The 21643-nt window shown below is 41.5% G+C and overlaps 1 protein-coding gene across 8 annotated transcripts in view; it reads left to right on the top strand.

Annotated features, from left to right (window-relative positions):
- The window catches only part of SPIN1 (spindlin 1), a 101949-nt gene that overhangs the window by 55900 nt on the left and 24406 nt on the right, over positions 1-21643 (top strand). For all 8 annotated transcript variants that reach the window (XM_084899081.1, XM_084899079.1, XM_084899083.1 and 5 more), the window contains one exon: positions 14188-14236. In XM_084899081.1, coding sequence (XP_084755207.1) covers positions 14188-14236 — 49 coding nt within the window. The remainder of the gene's footprint in view (positions 1-14187; positions 14237-21643) is intronic.

Here is a 21643-nt window from a genome sequence, read left to right as displayed (position 1 = left end):
CTGGTTTCTGTTGAGAAATCAGCTGACAATAGTATGGGTGCTCCTTTATAGGTAACTACCTGCTTTTCTCTTGCTGCTTTTAATATTCTCTTTGTCTTTTGCTCTTGGAATTTTAATTATAATGTGTCTTGGGGTAGTCCTCTTTGGATTCCTTTTGCTTGGGGTTCTGTGTGCTTCCTGGACTTGTGAGTCTAATTCTTTCACCAGGTGGGGGAAGTTTTCTGTCACTATTTCTTCCAGTATGTTTTTGGTATCTTGCTCTCTCTCTTCTTCTGGGACCCCCATAATTCTGATGTTGGTTCACTTGAAGTTGTCCCACAGGTTTCTCACACTATCTTCAACTTTCTGGATTCTCTTGTCTTCTTGCTTCTGTGGAGGAGTGTTCTCTGGTTCTTTATGTTCCATATCTTTGACTTGATTTTGCGATCTTCCATTCTGTTTTTAGGGCTCTGTATAATATTTTTTATTTCAGACAATGTATTCTTTATTTCTAGTTGATCCCTTTTCATATCCTCATAGGTCTCATTTATTTTATTGGCCTTTTCTAGGAAATTCTTGAAAAACCTTATACGAGTAGTTTTGAACTGTATATCAAGTCGGTTTTTGTCCTCCATTTCTTCCTCTTTTTTGGAACCCTCTTTGCTTTCCTATTTCTTTAATCAGGTAGGGGAAGTTTTCTGTCATTATTTCTTCAAATAGGTTCTCAATATCTTGGTCTCTCTTCTTCTGGCACCCCCATAATGCTAATGTGGTATGCTTAAAGTTGTTTGAGTGGCTCCTTACACTATCTTTATATTTTTGGATTCTTTTTTCTTTTGCTGTTCAAATTAGGTATTTTGTGCTTCCTCATATTTCAAATTGTTGATTTGATTCTTGAAATCCTCTACTGTTCCATCCCTGTAAATAATTCTTTATTTCAGTTAGTGCATGCTTAATTTCTGGCTTGTCCTTTTTCATGTCTTTGGTATTCTCATTAAGATCCTTAGAAGTTTCACTAAGTCCCTTGAAGCTCTTATTACTACCGTGTTTCCCCGAAAATAAAACATCCTCAGAAAATAAGACCTACTTACAGGTTTCCTTCTGAGTGAAATATAAGGCATCCCCCCGAAAATAAGGCCCCTCCAGGCTCTGTCTCAGAATGAAAATTAATTTACCGTAAACTGGTCGCTAGGGCCACCCCGACTGGCTTCTGGCAACCAGTGACGTTACACAGAGTCCTGACATCAACTGCTGTGTGGAGGTGGAGCGGAGGTCGGAGTGAGCAGTGAGCGCGGGGCGGGAGAGAGGAGGAGACTTTCCCAGATGCGTGTAGAACAGGAGGATTAGAACGGAAGGTACACGCGAAGGTGGTGAGTGCTGGTCTGTCTCTGGTGACATTACCTGATGCTCACGGCTGCCCTCATGATGACTAAAGGTTCTCAGTCAGTGGCAGACTTTGCTCCAGCCTAGATCCAGGCCCCAGCAAGCCCAGTGACAGTCCCCAGGCAGGTCCCAGGGGGTAATTGTCTGATAAAGGGGTAGAGGCAATGTCTGGTGAAGGTGTTCAGTGGCACAGGGGTGGGGGAAGGGGGATCACTTAAAAGGACACAGGAGGATCAGAGGGGGCAATCAAAATGACACAGGAGGATCAAAAGGGGTTACTAAAGTGGTAATCCCCCCTCTGAATCTCCTGTGCCATTTTGATTCCCCTCTCTGATCCCCCTGTGTCATTTTAAGTGATCCCCCTCCCCCCACCTTGATACCCCAATTCCTTTTTTTTTTACCCCTAGAAATGAGCGCAAAAAGAAAAAGCTACTCCGTGAAGTACAAGAAAGGAATCGTGGAAGACTCTGGGGGCCAAAATTGTACTGCTTTCTGCAAAGAGAAGATGTTGAGTATCCGATTGGTCCGAAAATGGCGAGCAGAGTATGGTAACCTCATTGAACAGGTGGACAAGGGAAATGCTAAAAAGTGCAAGTGTGGATCAGGTTGGCAACCATTATTTTCTGAGCTGGAAGACCTGATCTGTGAATGGGTTGTTGACAGGAGAACAGAGGCTTTGGTTGTGAATAGGGCTCAGATTCAAGAATTTGCCCTTGCAATGGCACCACAGTTTGACATAGCCCCCGAAGACTTCAAAGCATCACAACACTAGCTGGATAATTTCCTTCAGCGAAGTGTACTGTCTTTAAGAAGATCTATGGCACATGTGTCAAACACAAGGCCCGCGGGTCAAATCCAGCCCGCCAGGCCTTGCAATGTGGCCCGCACCGCGCTGTCATCACTGCACTCTGCTGTCAGTTTATGACATTGTCAGTTTATGACTGTTCAGTAAACCATTCGGCCCGCGATTTAGGCTGGATTTTAGATTTTGGCCCCTTCTCTGATTGAGTTCGACACCCCTAATCTACGGGTACAACATTGTTTAGGTTGGAAGATACTCAAGTTATTAAGCGAGCACTTGCATTCAAGTCCTTTATTGATGATGCTGACTTCTCTAAATACAATCTTTCCAACATGATTGCTATGGATGAAACTGCAGTGTTTATGGGCCAATCATCTCAAACAACAATTGAACAGCGGGGTGCCTCCTTAGTGTACATTCCCTCCACTGCTTACGAAAGTGCACGTGTTTCCTGTATTTTGGCAATTCGTCTGGATGGCACTAAAATCCTACCTTTAATTATTTCCAAGGGCAAGAAGGAAAAGATAGAACGTGTTTTAGGTGTTTTTATTCTTGAAACGGAAGGAGCCTGGGCCACACAAGCAGTTATAAGGAAGTGGGTCGATTTAATGCTTCCACTTGTTATGTGAGAGAGACAAAGAGGTCTGCTAGTCTGGGATGCAGCCAGCACTCACCGTGCTAAAGACATGAAAACATTTCTTCACGAAAGAAAAATAGATCAGATAATGATTCCCGCAGGAATGACGGCCTATCTCCAGACTCTTGATATTGCAATAAACAAGCCATTCAAAGACAATTTGCGCATGGAAATTAATGACTACATCAGAAATAGAATGGAGAGAAATCAGCATGGAAACTTTGAGAAACCTAAACTGCAAGAAGTTGTGACTTGGGTAAAGAATTCATGGGAGAAAATCACTGACAGTTGCATTACAAATGCACTGGGAGCAGGCTACCTTGACAAGAAGTACTCATTTAAAGACAGTGCTATTGCTAAACATGAGAGATTTGTTCCACTAATTCTGAAAGAAATTCACCAGGAAATTCAGGAATTGGATTGTTATGATGATGTTCCAGAAGATGATGACATGATTGTCATTGAATGAATGAGTAAATTCTTGATACTGTAGGATTCACAGTTTGTCTGGTTTGTATTGACAACTACCGTACTACCATACCGTATGCAGGTAATAAATTTCCTTTATTTTCATTTAACAATAAATGTGTACCGTATTCTTCTTCATAGAAAAGTAAAACATCCCCTGAAAATAAGACCTAGCGCATCTTTGGGAGCAAAAATTAATATAATACACTGTCTTATTTTTGGGGAAACAGGGTAGTAAGTTCCTTGAGCATCCTTATCATAGTTTTGAACTCTGTATCTAATAGTTTTCTTGCTTCCATTTCATTTAGGTTTTTTTTCTGGAGATTTCTTTCATTCACAAATGTTTCTTGATCTCTACATTTTGGCTGCTTCCCTGTGTTTATTTCTATGCATTGTTTAGAGTTGCTATAGCTCATGGACTTGGTAGAGTGTCCTTGTGTCCTAGATGTCCTATAGGTCCCAGTGGCTCTACCTCCCCAGTCACCTGAGTTGGGAACTCTTAAGTGCACCCCAGTGTTGGCTGTGTGCACAGTCTTGTAGTTGAGCCTTGATTGTTATGGTGTCACTGAAAGGAATTGACTTCCAGGCCCATTGGCTGTGAGGACCAGCTGGGAATACAGTGGAAGAGCAGCTGGGCAGGAGACACCCCTAAGGAGCAGGACTTGCTTCAGTGGGGCTTTGGTGCTCACTGAGTCTGTCCCTTGAGTGTGTCACTTAGGGATGTGTAGAGTTGTAAGCTAGTGTGGTCTGAAGCTGTCCATTGGGTGCACTGGCTCTGGGGCCTCCAGGGAGGTACAAAGTCAGCCACTGCCTGGGGCCACCTGGTAGGAGCTACAGAGAGATCTGCAGCATCCTCCTATCTCAGTGGTCAGCAAACTTATTAGTCAACAGAGCCAAATATCAACAGTACAACCATTGAAATTTCTTTTGAGAGCCAAATTTTTAAAATTAAATTTCTTCTAATGCCACTTCTTCAAAATAGACTTGCCCAGGCTGAAAACCAACTTCTGCTCATGGGCCACAAAGTTTTAATTGAACTGTATGTGCGCGCCTGCACATGGTATTTTGTGGAAGAGCCACACTCAAGGGTCCAAAGACCTGCATGTGGCTCGTGAGCTGCAGTTTGCCGACCACTCTTCTATCTGTATCAAGTTTAGAAGTGCCCAGACGAGGCCCAGCTATGAAGCAAGGTAGGCTGGTGCTAGTGCTGGGTCTTGGGCTTTTTATTGATAAGTTTGGAGCACCTGACACCAACTGCAGCGTGTTTGAGAGGTTTTAGCAAAGTCTGAAGCCTGAGCCAGGACAAGCCATTCATATGAAAAAGCTACTAGAAACAGCTTGGGTGGGGCTACAAATTGGGGGGTGGGGGGTGGGGGGAGTTAGTCACCAGGCAGGTCAAGCAGTGTGAGCCAGGTTGATGTAGACTCAGTTATGGTGCCTGTCAGTCAGCTCTGTGGCAAGGGAGGTCTCAGAATAGGAGCAATGACTTCTACGAGCACTTTTGTCTGGGAGATAGCTGCCCCCAAGTTCTTGTCCTGATGCCAGACAATTTAGTTCCTTCCTGGATCCTTCCAGGCTACTGCTCCAGTGCTGGAGCTCAGAGGGAATGAGTCTGATTAAGTCTGTGCTGGCCCTTTAAGAGGAACTGCTGGGACTCTGTCAGCCTCTGTGTCACTCAGCCACAATCCCTGCTAGTTTTTACAGCTTGAAATACAGGGACTTTTCTTCCCAGCACTGTATCCCTGGGTGGGGAGAGGGGGGGAAGGGCGTCTGATGTGGGGCTGGGACCCTTTGCTCCTCACAGGAGGCCTCTGTAGCCAAGATACCCTTCCTGATTAAAAGAAAATCATGCCTTCGCCCCTCCTACCAGTCAGTGTGTTTTCTTTATTTCTCTAGTTGTAGAACTCCCTTTCAGCTAGATTTTGTGATTCTGAATGTTTTTTCTGTATTTTAGTAGTAATTTTGATGTGGTGTGGGAGTGTGTATTGCATTTACCTATGCTGCTATCTTGGTTTCCTCCATCCTTTTTGCCTTTCATCCTTTGTACTTGGTTTACATTTGGTTAATCCACTGCTTTTACTAAGTGTTGTCCTTTTACTAAGTGTTGCCTTTTGCCTCCCCCCCACCCCGCCATGTGTATATATGTATATTTTTTCATTGATTCTAAAGAAAGGGGAAGGAAGAGGGGGAAAGAGAGAGAGGAATATTTATGTGAGAGAGAAACATCAATCAGCCACCTCTTGTACAGGTCCCAAATAGGATAGAACCCAAAACCTGGATATATGCCCTGACTGGACTTGAACCCACAAGATTAATACATGATCTGAAAAAAAAAAAAAAATTTAAATGTAATTAATAGCAGATTACACTCCACAGATAAAAAGTGGAGCACCACCACCAACCACCACCACCAAGAAAACAACTGGGAAAATGAATAGCCTCAGTGACCTGTTAGACCATAACATAAATGAAACTGTACTTCATGAAAGAGAGGACAGAGGGGTAAACAAAAAAACAAATCTGAAACAAATAACTGCAGAAATTTTCCAATGCAACCATACATTTTACAAGATCAACATAACCAAAGTAAGATAACAAAAAAAACCAAAACAAAAAAAAAGGAAAACCATGCCAAGGCACATCTTAATCAAATTTCTGAAAACCACCAAGAAAGTATTTTTAAAATGCCAAAAAATAACAGATATTAAAAATAGAGAAACAGAAAATACTAATTCCAGATTTGTTGTCAGAAACCAGGTAAGCCAGAAGTCAGTGCACTAAATCTTTAAGGTGCTGCTGAAAAAAAACAAAAACAGCATTCTACCTACTACTGTGAACTCAGCGTACCATATTCATTCCAACTGCTCGACCCTTAGGTTCACAGGATGGCACTGCAGCCACCACTGAGCCACCCCAGCCAGGGCTTTTATGAGTGAGGGTGTGTGTGTGTTTAAAATCGATTTTAGAGATAGAGGAAGGGAGAGGAATAGAGAGGTGGGAAACACCCGTGGGGAATAAACACTGATTAGTTGCCTCCTACATGCCCCCTACTGGGGATCAAGTCTGCAACCCAGGCATATGTCCTGATCAGGAAATGAATCAACCATTGAGTCACACCACCTGGCCTATATCTTTTTTATTCCTCTTTTTGGTTGTTTTTACTTAAAGAAGTCCCTCTACCATTTTTTGTAATACTGATTTAAGTGATGATGAATTCTTTGCTTATTCTTATCTGAGAAACTATCTCTCATTTGATTCTAAATGACAGCCTTGCTATAGTAACTTTGGATATAGGTCTTTGCCATTGGTCACTTTGAATATTTCATGCCATTTCCTTATGTCCTGCCAAATTTCTGTTGAAAAATCAGTATATAGTCTTATGAGAGCTCCCTTATATGTATCTTTTTTTTCTCTTGCTACTTTTAAGAGTCTATTTCTTTAATTTTTGGCATTTTAATTATGATGTGTCTTAGTGTGTAACACTTAGGGTTCATCTTATTTGGAGCTCTCTCTTGGACTTGTATATCTATTTCCTTCACCAAGTTAGGGAAGTTTTCTGTCATGCGTTAGATACATATTCCATCCCTTCTGTCTTCTCCTACTGGGACCCCTATTATGTGAATGATGGTACGTTGGATGTTCTCCCACAGTTCTGTTAAATTTTCCTCATTTGTTAAATTCTTTTTTTCCCCTTTGTTATTTCTATTAAGAGTTTTCTGCTTCTTTTTCTTCCAAATCACTGGCTTGATCCTCTGCTTCATCTAATGTAATACTGATTCCTTCTAGTATAGTCTTCGTTTCAGTTATTGCATTTTTCTGACTTTTTAAGTTTTCTAACTCCATTTATATGCTTCCTATCTCTTTGTTGAAGTTCTCACTGAGTTCATCTATTCCTCATAGTTCATTGAGCATTCTCATAGCCATTGTTTTGAACACTGCATTTATTAGATTGCTTGGTTTCCATTTCTTTCCATTTTTCTGGAGTTTTGTTCTATTCTTTCATTTGGGACATGCTTTTTGTTTCCTCATGTTGGCTGACTCCTGTGGTTGTTTCTATGTAGTAGGTAGATCTGCTTTGTTTTGGCAGAGTGGCCTCATGTAGTAGGTGCTCAATGAGGCCTAGTGGCACAGTCTCCCTGGTCACCTGAGCCCCATGCTCCATGGGTGTCCCTTGTGTAGGTTGTGCGCTCTTCCCTGTAGTATTTGGGCCTCAATTGCTGCTGACATCTCAGTGGGTTGTGTTGACCCTCAGGCTGACTGGTTGTGAGGGCTGACTGTGACTACAGAGGACAAGCTATTGTGCAGGGGCTGACCCCATGCAGTGGGAGTTGCTGTAGTGGGGCTCTGGTGACACTTGCATTTTTGAAATTGGGTGGGTGGTGCTCTGGTGTGATCTGAAGCTGGCCACCAGGTGTGTTGGGTCTGGAGCTTCTTGGGAGGGGCTTCAGGGCAGGCCAAGGTCAGCTGCCAATTGTGCCATGCTATGTTGTAAACTGAAGCCAGCAGCCACCGGTGCTGGGCTTGGGAACCTTGGGTGGGCCCCATGATGCTAGCTGAGGATTGCTGCCATCTGTGCTGAACTTGTCACTATTGAAGCTGCATTCCAGTTCAAGACTGGTTGCTGCTTATTCCAGGCTTGGGGTCAGCTAATGGGTGTTACCATGCAAGTTGAGACCAGTTGCCAGCTTGGGTCTGTTTAGCAAGAATTAGCAAGCTGAGGCCGGCTGCTGCTTGTTTATGGTTTGTGGATCTTGAATTTTGGGAAAGTTTGTAACACAAGTCCCAGGTGGGCTGCTGGTGTGGAGAAGCCACTGGAAGAAGCTAGGGCCAGAGTTTGGTGGGGTGTGGTCTCCGGGAAATCACCAGGTGGGGCCATCGGTATTAGCCAGGTTAATCCAGAATAGATTTGGTTCTCTCTTGCCCTGCCAGCACTTTCGTTCTCTTCCCCTCTCCAGAGAGTTGCCCTGACCCCTGACCCTGACCCTCCAGCCCTTACCTAAAGCTAGTAAATTCACATTCTCCTCATGTGTCTCTGATACTTCTTTAGCTGCTGCCCTTGCTCTACAGCTTAGAGTGAGAGAATTTATTAGCAAGTGAGTGTGCACTGGCCCTTTAAGAACGGAGTGTGTTAGTCTCTCCCATGCCATCCTGTGCTGGTTTTCACAGCCTGATGTCAAGCAGACTCCTTCTCAGAGCACTGGTGTGTGGTGTAGTTCTCCAACCTCTATCTCTTGGTGGGGGACTTCTGCAGCCATGAATACCCCTCTTGATTCTTTATCACCAGATGGTGGGTATTGGACCTGCCCATCTGTCTCCTCTCTTCCTACCAGTCTTGATTGTTGTTTTTCTAAAAATATATTTTATTGATTTTTTTTTTTTACAGAGAGGAAGGGAAAGGGATAGAGAGTTAGAAACATCAATGAGAGAGAAACTTTGATCAGCTGCCTCCAGCACACTACTTACTGGGGATGTGACCGCAACCACGGTACATGCCCTTGACCGGAATTGACTCTGGGACCCTTCATTCCGCAGGCTGACGCTCTATCCACTGAGCCAAACTGCTTTAGCTCTTGATTGGTTTTTAAAAAATATATTTTTAGTTATGGGGCTTCTGTTCAGCTAGTCTTTGTGGTTCTCAGTGATGGTTCTATAATGTCGTCGTAAATTTGATGTGATTGTGGAAGCAGGTGAGCAGAGTTTACCTATTCTGCCATCTTGACTGAAAGTCTGATTTTCTGCGTTTAAATCTGATAAGCATACTATGTCCTTTTGGGGGGGGTGGGGGGGAGAGCGGTGTCTCTTCATTTATCTTGCTTTGTATTGTCTGAACTTCCTGAATGTGTGGTTTGGAGCCTGATGATCATTTAGGGGAATCATCAGTCATTGCTTCAAATGTGTTTTGGTTCCTTTCTTGTTTTTCTGGCATTTTTATTGTGCATGTGTCACACTCTGTTAATGGCCCATAGTTCTTGGATATTGTTTTGTTTTGTTTTCTCGCCTGTGCCTTTTTTGCTTGCTTTTCAGTTTTGGAAGTTTCTGTTGACATATTCTCAAGCTCAGAGATTATTTCCTTATCAATGTTCAGTGTACTGAGTCCATCAAAGACATTCTTCATTTTTGTTAGATGCTTTTGATCTCTACCATGGCCTTTTGATTTTTTTTTTTTTTTGTATCATCTTTATCTCACCTGTTCTTCATGCTGTCTATTTTTTCATTAGATCATTTACCATATTATTCATAGCTACGTTAAATTACTAGTTTGATAATTCCAATTTTCCCATATCTAAACCTGCTTCAGATGCCTGGTCTGTCTCTTCAGATTGTGCTTTTTGCCTTTTAATATGCCTAACAATTATTTGTAAGCCAGACATGATGCATAGGGTAAAGGAACTCCAGTGAATGGGCCTTTAGGGAGGTGGTGGTGAGGTACAGGGATGGGGGAAGAGATACTTTCTGTAATGCTGTCATCAGGTCTCTGTCTTTCAGTGAGTCTGTATCACTGGGCTGTGACCTTCACAAGTGCTTCTCTGTATCCTCCCCCTTCTGTGAGACAGGACTGCCCGGGGGCTAGGGAGAGCTGGATAGTTCCCTGGCCTCAGCTCAGCTAGGCTGTGATAAAATAGTTTCTTTTGAGGGCAGGTCCAGTTTAGAACAGAATGTTATAGTATATTTCAAAGGGGGTACTTTTCCCCTCCCTCTGCTGGAAACAGGAGGGGATTTTTTCAAAGATCTTCACTCTGAGAACCTGATAGATCCTGGAGATAAATTCATAAAAATGTGGAGCTCCCACTACCCTCTCCCCTCCATCTCTCCAGTGACTGTATTTCCCTGGAGTTTTTCCCTTTTAGACTTGCATACGCTGAGCCTCCAGCAGTTGGTCAGTTACTCTTCGGAATTTCTCCCGCAGCACTGGTTCCCTGGAGGCCTCTGCTGAGTGAGTTGTGAATGTGGGTATTGGCTTGTCTGTTTTTTCTAGTTTTGGAATTAGCAGTTTGCTCTGTGACCAGTGTACGAAGAGTTGTTGATTTTTCAGCTAGGACAGAGTAACGACTTCCAAGCTCTTAACATACTGTACTGGAAACAAGAAGTTCTCTCTGTTCTTTTTAATCTCAAGAACTTTTGTTTTCCCTTTTCATGGCCTCTTGTTCCCATTTATGACTGGAGTATCTTCAGTTCCTTGAGAATACCATTCTTCCATTAATCTTTGTAGTTCTTGGGCCATTTTGTGAACAGTGGTGATATCTGTTTCCATCTTTCTCAGTTCTGCCACCGAGGTTACGTGACTGTTGATCATTGTCCATTCATACCTAAGAATTAAGAATGAATTATGAATGCTTACCTTTTCTTGAATGATCAATAGAATTGTTTCTGCCATGCTACTCTTCTAAACGGGAATGTCAACCTCTTGGGGATGTGTGAGGCCAGGTTAAGCTTTGTAGGATTCAGAAACAGGGATGTATCTATACATTGGGGGCACACCAAATGCTAAAGTCAGCTGCCCTTTCCTTGTATGTTCAGCGTGGGAAGGGAGGGAGGGGGTCCTGATGCTGGTGCAGTGGTAGTAGAACTTGCTTTTGCATTTCTTCTCATTCTTACCTGCTGACACCCAGAGGTGATCAGGGATGCTTCAGGTAGATTGACCCTCCATCCATTCTGTGTCTTCTCTTCACCCTGAAGATATGCAAAGTGGGTGAGCATGGCTCTCTCAATTCAGGTTCAAGGCTCACCCTCTTTATCTGTGAACTAAGACAGTCTTACATAACCAATTGGCCATCTATCTTCTTTTTCAGTTAACTTTTTAGAATTGTAAATATAACAGTAGTACAGAAAATTTTGTTTACAAATGGTCACCTTAATCTAAGTCGAGAGAAGCCTTCCTCCTCCACCCAAGGGAACCTCTGTTCTGAGCTTATGGTGAAAAGTCCTTTGTTTTATTTGTATTGTTGATACTTAGTGTAAATTTTGGTTTATATAGTAAGTACTGCTTTTGCTATATTACACAGATTGGATAGATTGTGTTTTCATTTTTTTTAAATTCAGAATATTTGAATTTTCATTGTGATTTTGTGATTGAGCCATGAATTATTTTTAGAAGATTGATTTTCAACACTGGGGTCTTTCCAAATTTCTAGTTTAGTAATTCTGATGTGGTCCAAGAACAAACTTCATATGATTTCAAGTTGGTATAATGTATGTATTGAGAGTTTACATTATGAGTAGCATAAGGTGTATTTTAGTTAATGTCCCATGGGGGGGTTGGGGGATGAGTATTTTGCCATTATTGGGTTAGTACCTATAAATGTCAACTAACTCAAGTTGAATGCTTGTGATGTTCACATCTTCTATATCCTTTCTGATTTTCTACTCATTGTTATATTAATTACTGGGATAAAAGAGTTTAAGTATGACATGTCAACTTTTTTTGTAAATTTTGTCATTTTTTACCTTATGTATTTCAGTAGTTTGTAATTAGGTTCTAAACACATTAAAAATTGTTATGGCTTCTTGAATAATTGACCCTTTAATCATTTTTTGTTGTTCTTAATCCTCACCCAAGGATATTTTTTCTATTGACTTTCTAGGGAGAGAGTGAAAGAAACATCAATGTGAGAGACATTGGTTGTTGCCTCCTGAATGCTCCTCGACCAGGGTGGGGATTGAACCTGCCAGACCCTTCTGTTCGTGGGCTACTGCCCTAACCACTGAACCACTGGCCAGGGCTGACTCTTTTTATCATTTTGAAATAACCTGTAGTTAATTTGTCTTATATTAATTATCTCTTTTTAATATAATCGGTACATTTACTTTATGTCCCTTTAATGTGTTATCAATGCTGGGGGTTGAAAGGTATTTGCTGAATATGGTATGCTGAGTTCATAGTAGTAGGATGCTGTTTTTTTCAGCAGCACCTTAAAGATTTAGTGCACTGTCTTCTGGCTTACCTGGTTTCTGACAACAAATTTGGAATTAGTATTTTCTGTTTCTCTATTTTTAATATCTATTATTCTTTGGCAGTTTTAAAAATACTTTGTTGGTGGTTTTCAGAAATTTGATTAGGATATGCCTTGGCACAGTTTTCCTTTTTTGTTTTTGTTTTTTTGTTTTTGTTACCTTACTTTGGTTATGTTGATCTTGTAAGTTATATGGTTGCACTGGTATAATTACCACATATGGAAAACTCCTGCTGTTATATGTTTCAGATTTGTTTTTTCCTTTAACCCTCTGCCCTCTCTTTTGTGAAGTTCAGTTTCATTTATGTTATGGTCCAACAGATCACTGAGGCTATTCATTTTCCAAGATTATTATTGTTATTATTATTATTTTTTTGGTGGTGTTTCATTTTGGGTACTTTTTATCTTTGGAGTCTAATCTATTAATCCCATTCAGTAATTTTTTAAAATTACAGATCATGTATTTTTTTCCTAGTTTTATTTTTCCTCCTATTTTTCTATTTTTAGTGTTTGTGTTTTGTATTTTTTTCATTAAAAATAATTTTTATTAATTTTTAGAGAGAGAGGAAGGGGAGAGAGAGACATCAAGTGAAAGAGAAACATCAATAGGCTGTTTCCTACTCGCCCTGGGGATCAAGCCCAAACCCGGGCATGTGCCCTGACTGTGAAACAACCGACATTCTTTCCGTGCATGGATGGCATCCAGTTAACTGGCCCACACCAGCCAGAGCAAGTGTTTGTGTCTTTTAGATATTTGAGCATATTTGTTATAGTTATTTTCACCTCTGTGCCCGATAATTACCCTATTTTAGTCATAACCTGCTTGTTAAATGTTTAGTTCGCCACTCTGTCTGTCTAGTAGTTTTTGCCTGGGGCATTAGACCTTTGAAATTTGTTGTGAAGTGTTCAGTTTTTGTTGATGTCTGTTGGTTAATACTGGAGTTTGTTTTCGAAGGATGGATCTGTAGCAACTCTTTTTCTTAGGGCTTCTACAGACTTCCTGTTAAGGGGCACCTTTTTTTGTTTGTTTTTTACTGACTGCTCCAAGTGTTCAGAGATGCAGGCTTAGGACTTTGAACAACAACCTTCATGCCTCTGCAAGTTAATATCTTCTTTCTTTTTCTTAATCCTCACCGAGGATATTTTTCCCATTGAATTTTTTTTTTTTTTTTTTTTTTTTTTAAGAAAGGAGGAAGGGAGGAGGGGGAAGAGAGAAACATCGATGAGAAACACATCTATTGGTTGCCTCCACCACGCATTCCAATCAGGGCTGAGCCTGCAGCCGAGACCTTTGGGTCCACAGGCCAATACTCTATAAACACTGAGCAAAACTGCCCAGGGTGCAGGTTAGTATCTCAAGTCCCTCACCCTCCCACCATGTTTGGAGCCCCCGCTGAGATCTCATTGCTAGCACTCTGCCCATAACTCCTAGCCACCTCACCTTCCCCAGCTCCAGCCTGACTCTCAAGGTAGGAAAACCACAATGCTTTTCTTGATTTCATGTAGCATCACCCACAATTGTTGGGAATGGAGCCCAGCTCGGTGCGGGACTCTGCCTGGCTTTCTGCTCTCTGGTCCTATATTCTCTCACTATCTGGGTCCAGGTGTTTCATATCTTCTGTCCTGATTTTTAGTTGTTATGTGGCAAGAAGGCAAATTCTGTAACTTTTAGTACTTTCTGGCTAGGATTGTCACTTTTATTTGATTATATTTTCTTGCCCACATGATTTTGGTTTGTGTTTTATGGCTAATTTGGGGAGATAAACGGTTCATCATTTTATCTTCTCAATCCCTTGCATCTCCTTTTTGAAAGTTCAATAAATGAATGGCTTTCTCATATATTGGCCATTTACAGTTTATTTTCATTTCATGCTTTATTGTCGTAGTTTTCAAAGTTATTTTTTTTCTTGTGTTTGAACTATTTTTTTTATCCGATTTTCATTGACTGATGCTCACTTCTCTTTTAGGCCATGCTGGTGTATCTGCAAGCATGATGAAGAAAAGGACGTCTCACAAGTAAGCAATTCTGAAACTTGCTTTTAAGTAGCAGGCTGTGGCCTTTGGTTACGTGGAGCATGAGGTCAGTCTCCTGTAGTAAGGAGGTCTTGTCTTGGCCCACAGCAGCCAGCCTCACATAACCTTACTGCACACTGAATCATGGAGTGGATCATATCCTGACCACGCCCTTGGCCTTGGCCTTGGCCTTGGCCTGGCCTAAGGGTGCCTAGGTCTGTCCTTCCAGCCTTTAAAAGCCTCTTGGCTCTGATTTTCTCTCCAGCTTGATGGGAGCTGCACTGGTGGGAGAGGAATCACTCGTGGCAGGTTGTCGTGACCCTCTCCCGCACTCTTTAGAAGGGCTGCATTTTTGGCTGCAGGTTGGGTGTTGGGTCTGGTGCTGGACAAAACATAGCTCATGCTTGAGGGCCTGGCTAGCACACTGCCTGGCACACGCACTGCTTTATAACATTTTCAGATGAATGAAGAGCATCTAATTTAGAGAAAGATATGCATGTTGAAAGCTAATTAAATAGCCATGTATTTTTAGTGACAAATGTGTTATAAATTCTATAAGTACCAGACTACTGAAACCACTTTTCTCCCTCAATTTGTTTTTTGTCTGTAATATAATCATGTCCAAGGAGAAATTTGAGAGACTATTATCTTAAATAATACTATCCACCTATATTATATTATATTATATTGTATTATATTGTATTATATTGTATTATACTATTATATTATATTATATTATATTATATTATATTATATTCAATAGATTTCACAAGTATCCGCTAGCGGGTGCTACTGCATCATGGAAACCACTCTAACAAATCAGTGCTGATAGTCTAAGTCTTTATCATAGATTCCTTGACCCTAGCACCTCCGGAGCCTCTCATAGCAGTTGTTTCCAAATTATTCCTATTGAAGGAGTTGTGCCTTTGGTCACTGCCATAGTGATTGAAGAATGCAAGAGGCCTCTGGGCTTATTGTGGAAGGTCTGCATGAAAAAATTCCTTTCGGTAATTATTGGTGATTAAGGCAAACCTGTCTATTTAAATGAACATGTGAGTATGTAATATAAATGTCTGTGATACTCAGTTCATGAAATGACCTGGGAAGTTAAAATGTGAAGGTAAGTATGCTCTTGTGTCCCTGAGGTTTGATAAAGTTCTAAATTTCATTGTATTTCCCATTATTCTGCCATATCCAGTGATCTGATAACTGGTGTCCTATCTCCATCAGCATCGTATTATCACCACAAATGGTAAACCATTTCTTGGCATAATAGAAGGTGATGATAAAAACTTAAATACTTTGGGGAATAAAAGAAGTTACACATTAACTTTGCAAAACCAGAACAGTTCATGTAAAACAAGATTTTGCTACTTAGGTTAAAATAAATGCCTTTGAGAATGTAATGTACATATGATGAAACATATTCTGTTTTATCCATTCTTACATATTTCCAGATAGAGGCATTCGTGAATCTGAGGTCTTGGCTTGTAATGTATTTGTGGGAGAGATTTCATTTGCCTCATTCTAAGCTATGCTTGTTAACTCATGGCTTTGATATACTAGTTCCTTTTTCCCTTAAAGCACAAGGGATTAACATGTACTATTACCGTGTTTCCTCGAAAATAAGACATCCTCTGAAAATAAGACCTAGCGCAACTTTGGGAGAAAAAATTAATATAAGACACTGTCTTATTTTCGGGGAAACAGGGTAGGTTTCTGCAAATCATATGTGTATGAGTTCAAAGGATCTTTGGTCCTGCGTGTTCTGTGACATGGGGACTCCAGCCAGTGCTTTAATAGGAGGTGTGCTTATCTCACACACTAGAAGAAGCCTAAACATGCTACTCTATAGCAAAAGGGAGAAGTTGAAATGTAAGGAAATGTTAAAATTTTCCTGTTTTTCTAATCTCAATGCAAATATGAAGATGGTGGAACAGAAACAAGGACCTAAACAAAAATTCCCCATTCCACCAATGGTGGCAGTTAATAATAGCTTTGGAGTGGTAGGTGGGCCGTGCTGGTGGGAACCAGGGCTGCGCAGTGGCGGGGTCAGCAGGCTGCTTTGTCTTCCTGGCATTCTATTTACTCATGGTTAAAATCAGTATTGGATTAGAATCATGGGTTTTCAGCTTTAGCATTAGAGTCTTTTCTGCGGCTCTCTTTTGAGGGCCAGGCTCATGCTGAGCAGTAAGCCCCTGTGCCCGCGCCTCTGCTTGCCTGAGGGAGAGTCACAGGATGCACAACTGAGAGTGCTGCGGAGTCACTGTCCTGAGCACCGCAGTGCCTGTCCCAAGGTGCCCGGGGTGCAGGGAATCAGCTCTGAGGTGCTTAGAGCAGTGCCTAGGCACCCAGAAGCCTATGTAGCTGGGTCTTGTTTTTGTTTTTAAAGTAAATAGAAACGGTTACATGTGCCTTCCTGCAGGTCAGACCCCTCGCTACGCTATATTTTGGGGACAAGCCTTTCCTGACTTTCCAGGAGGTTTTTTGGGAAATGTGTTTGCATGGAAAGGACATCCTGAAGGGAAAGTACTGTAGTTGGGGAGACTAAGGTGAATTTAGCTACAGAGGTTCTTTGGTTCAGTTTTCAAATGTAAGTCTCTTTGTTTCTCCCCCAATTTGAATAGTGGATAGGTTTCCATTTCAGGGCACTGTTGGTCTGTTTGCTACTAACGTGTATCTGGAAAATGAACAGGAGCTGTTACTGTTGTACACTAATTTGACCTATTTCCAGGGAATGTTTTTCTTCAAGACATAATACTAGTCATTGACAAAGATTGTCATCATAGTCCTCCTCCCACATACCTACTCTAGTTTCTTGTCATTTTTATGGCCTCCCTCTCAAGTTGGAACCATGCACTCTGTGTATGTAGAGGTTCTGTTATTTGACCGAGGCCGTACAACTAACAAGTGCCTGAGCTACGATTCAGAAACAGGACAGTCTGATTCTAGAACTCATGTTCATTACCACATGATATTTCCCGAACATGTTTTGTTGTCTCATCTCTGAAAAATGTGTTATTTCAGTCATAAACAGACTAGATAACTATTAGAACAAGTGTTTAAGTCAAGGTGCTGACAATTTTAAATTGGTCAAAACATGTAATACTTTTCGGTCAACTTGCAATACGTCGGTTATACCAGTGAGTGAATACTCACTGTGTTACACCAGTGACAGCGAATAGCCCTGTGCAAGACCCTTGGGGCACTTGGACATCTCGGGTGTTTTCAGGCACACTGTGTAGACAAAGTAATGAAAGACACCGTAAGGATTGGGATGGGACACTTGACTTCTTTCTCTTATTTTTATATTTGTCACTCTAAGCTGGGAATGACAATATTGGTATAGAATTTTTATCGAGCAACAGGCAATCAGAAAAACAGGCTTTTCCCCTCTCTACTTGCTGATAAATATCTTGCAAAAGACCATTGTTTTAATTGAATCACTATTTCCTTCTGAAATCTTCTGGAACAGAGTAAGGGAACTACTTTTATATCACAGTACTAAATAGAATAAGGAAAGAATGTCAGTAATCTATATATATAAATATACAAATAGACTGAATGGCGGAACAACCAGTCACAAGGATGTGTGCTGAACACAGGAGGAGGGGAGAGGGGGCACTCGTACATAACATGGCGAGTGTTGGCCACAGCAGGATGGTGGAAAGGGTGAGCAGGGTTGCCAGATCAAGGCACGACACCAGTCACTGCCATCGGGGTGAGCCTCTGGTGGTTACTGAAAATTCTTCGCTCCCACACGCCATAGTCCCACTTGGCACTGGCACCTGGTGCCCACGCCAGCCCCGCTAGCACCTGCTCCTGGCTCCTGATACTGGCCCTGATCACTCAGTGTTGTCAGCAGGTGCAAGAGGCGGTTGCCGGCCATGATTGCCCCTCAGGGCTTCTCCACCTCCCTCTGCTCCTGAGGGATGGTTGGGGCCTGCAGCCACCTCTTGCACTGCTGTCAGCAATGGCCCCACTCACACCCACTGCCCACACCCAAGCCGCCGCTCGCACCCGCTGCCAGCGCCCAGTGTCTGCCCCAACCGCTCATTGCCGTCAGCAGGTGCAAGCACTGGCCCTGATCTGAGAGCTTCTCCACCTCCCCCTGCTCCTGAGGGGCGATTGGTGCAGCAACCACTGCTTGCAACTGCTGCTGGCACCTGCCCGAATCGCTCCATGTTTGGGAGTGCCAGGTGGGAGCGGATGGCTGGAGCGGGGATGCTGGCAGACTGGACTGGGGGGTCGGGCGGGAGGGGCCGGGCGTGAGGGGCCAAGCGAGGGCTTGGAGGATGGGCTGAGACCTGCTCCTGTGGTCTCCACAGCCTTGCAGATCACAGTTCCTTTCAAGGTGCACAAATTCGTGCACTGGGCCCTGAGTTTATATAATAAAGTATATCGTGTATAATAGGTATAGCTCAGAGAATTGTGATAATTAAAAATTTTAATTTAAGAAAGTATGGCACCCTTAAATATTGGCTACCAAAATAAAATATTTAACTAATGAGAAATAAGTTGTTCATTTAAATTAGGGGTGTCGAACTCAATCAGAGAAGGGGCCAAAATCTAAAATCCAGCCTAAATCGCGGGCCGAATGGTTTACTGAACAGTCATAAACTGACAATGTCATAAACTGACAGCGGAGTGCAGTGATGACAGCGCGGTGCGGGCCACATTGCAAGGCCTGGCGGGCTGGATTTGGCCCGCGGGCCTTGTGTTTGACACATGTGATTTAAATTATTAAAGGAGTCTAGATGAAAGTTCTTTCAACACTGGATTTCTCTTTTTAATGACAAATTAGAATGGTACTTTCAGAACTTATTTAAACTATTGAGCAAAGAACATAAATGTCTCCTATGCTCTCAGTTTACTCTTTTTAGGAACATGGGTGATAGAAATTAGAGTCGTTCTGAATCACATTACTTAAGGTGTGGTGCTGGGTTAGCAGGTGCAGCGGCACCTGGAGCCTGCTTGAGCCTTTGATCCCTCTCCACACCTGCAAGTGATAGGAAGCAGGCTGGAGCGAGAGAAGCACTGGCCTAAACCGTCATCAGGGCTGACAGCTTAGGCACAGTAGAGAACTAAGTCAAGTTGTGTGGGAATTAGTACACACAGTTACAGCAGTGACAGGTGGTAAGATGTTGTGTACTTGGTTACCACTTCTATGGAAACCAAGAAATGATCTTAACCACCAGGACAGATATCATCCATAATGAAGCCACATACTTTCCAATCTCTTTATTTTTCCCTCCCCCCTAAATAATTTGCCTCAAGAAATAGGAAAATAATGACCAGCGTTTAACTCTGGTTTCTCTACTTTTATCCTTGAACTGTTATTTGCACCTAACTGTAATTTCAGATGACTTCGGTTGAATGAAATAATGTATTGGTGCCTGTATACAGTATTGCTGTCTGTTGACTATCTGGTGGGTGATAGTTAAGAACATTTTAAACTCTTTGCCAGGAAAAGTACAAGAGATTAAGGGCTGTTAACAATCTGATCTGTCATCTATCTAAAAGCCTAAGTGACCGGCTATGGCTAGTAGCTATGATGCTCACAGACCGTTAGAGGGCAGACGCCCAACGCAGGAGCTGCTGAGCTGAAGTCACTTAGCAGCTGTGGTTCTTGGGTAATGCACCTGGAACCAGAGAGGAGGGAGCCGAATTCTGGGTGTGTCACCTGAGAACCACCCTCTCACAATCTGCAATCTGGGACCCCTTGGGATGTCAGAGAGCCAATTTCAGCCCACAGGCTAGGCTGATATATATCAAAAGGAACATGAATCAAAATCACCATATTCAAGAAGCCCCCATTTTATTTATTTATTTTTTAAATCTTCGAATCCTCCTTTCTTTTTTTTTTTAATATATATTTTATTGATTTTTTTTTTAACTTACCCAGCTTCTGTCCCGTTTTCTTTTCTTTTCTTTTTTTAAAATATATTTTATTGATTTTTTTACAGAGAGGAAGAGAGAGGAATAGAGAGTTAGAAACATCAATGAGAGAGAATCATCAATCAGCTGCCTCTTGCATACCCCCTATTGGGAAAGTGCCCGCAACCAAGGTACATGCCTTGACCGGAATCGAACCTGGGGACCTTTCAGTCCCCAAGCTGATGCTCTATCCACTGAGCCAAACCAGTTTCAGCTTTTATTGATTTTTTTACAGAGAGGAAGAGAAAGGGATAGAGAGTTAGAAACATCGATGAGAGAGAATCATCTATCAGCTGCCTCTTGCACACCCCCTACTGGGTTTGTGCCTGCAACCAAGGTATATGCCCTTGACTGGAATCGAATCTGGAACCCTTCAGTCCACAGTCTGATGCTCTATCCACTGAGCCAAACCGGTTTCGGCGAGCCCCCATTTTAAATGAGAGAGTTACTTTAAATACTTAATGTCACATTTCTGCTTGTGCTGTTCTTAGATTGCACGGTCTAGAGGTGACCAAAGTGTGCTTGTGTCCTTTTCACACTTTATTCTCGTGGTCTGACATATTCTATTTCTTGCTTCTATAGAGACCATTTCAACTAAAGTAAGTTTTAATTTTTTTGTTGTTACTTAAAAAATCTAAATTAGCAATTAAAATAAAATGTAAGGACTTGATTAATATAATCTTTAACTTTCTAGTGTGAAAGTTTCACTAGTGCCATTATCCAGGGATTGCAGCTGTTAATAATTTAATGCATATTTTAAAAGTCTTTTCTACATATCTGAATGGATATTTGTGTGTATAAAGTTTTTCATGTGGTCACATTTTCTTCATTTGTAGGTATTTAAATGTCTTTAAGTTCTTTTCTATGATTTTAGTAGTATGTAGTTATTTCATTTTAAAGATACATTCTTATTTATTGAATCAGTCAGACCTGTTAAACATTTTTTTATTTTCAGTTCCCCCTATTATGAACACTTGCCCAAAACATTACTAGCTATATCTTTGTGCTCCTTACTTTCTTTTTTTTTTTTTTGCCAATAAAACATTTATTTAAAATTATTCAATAGCAAGAGAATGCTCATTAAACACTAATACAATATGAAGTAGTCTTATTGTAGTCTATACTTTATTATCTCAAACAAATTTAAAATAAAACATATGATAAAATATTGGCTATGGGTCAAGATTATTTGTGTTTTTAGAATCAACATTGGTAGGATTCTCTTAATTCTCTACTCACCATAGATGACAGAAATGACAGTTCAAATTGTTCTGCACTTTTGAATTTTTTAAAAAGTAGAAAACTTAGACTGAATATATCATTCATCTTAACACTTTCTGATATTACATACATATATATTACATATAAATTAAAGACATCTACTTTCTTTTTTTAAAATAAATCTTTATTGTTCATATTATTACAAAAGTCCCTCATTGTTTCCCCTCTACCAGGTTCCCACCCCACCCTCTG

The sequence above is a fragment of the Pipistrellus hanaki genome, assembly GCF_964339955.1.
Source record: "Pipistrellus hanaki genome assembly, chromosome: 11".
NCBI classification, from domain to species: Eukaryota; Metazoa; Chordata; class Mammalia; order Chiroptera; family Vespertilionidae; genus Pipistrellus; species Pipistrellus hanaki.
Note: the sequence above shows the minus strand (reverse complement) of the source record. Positions and strands in the feature narration are given on the sequence as shown.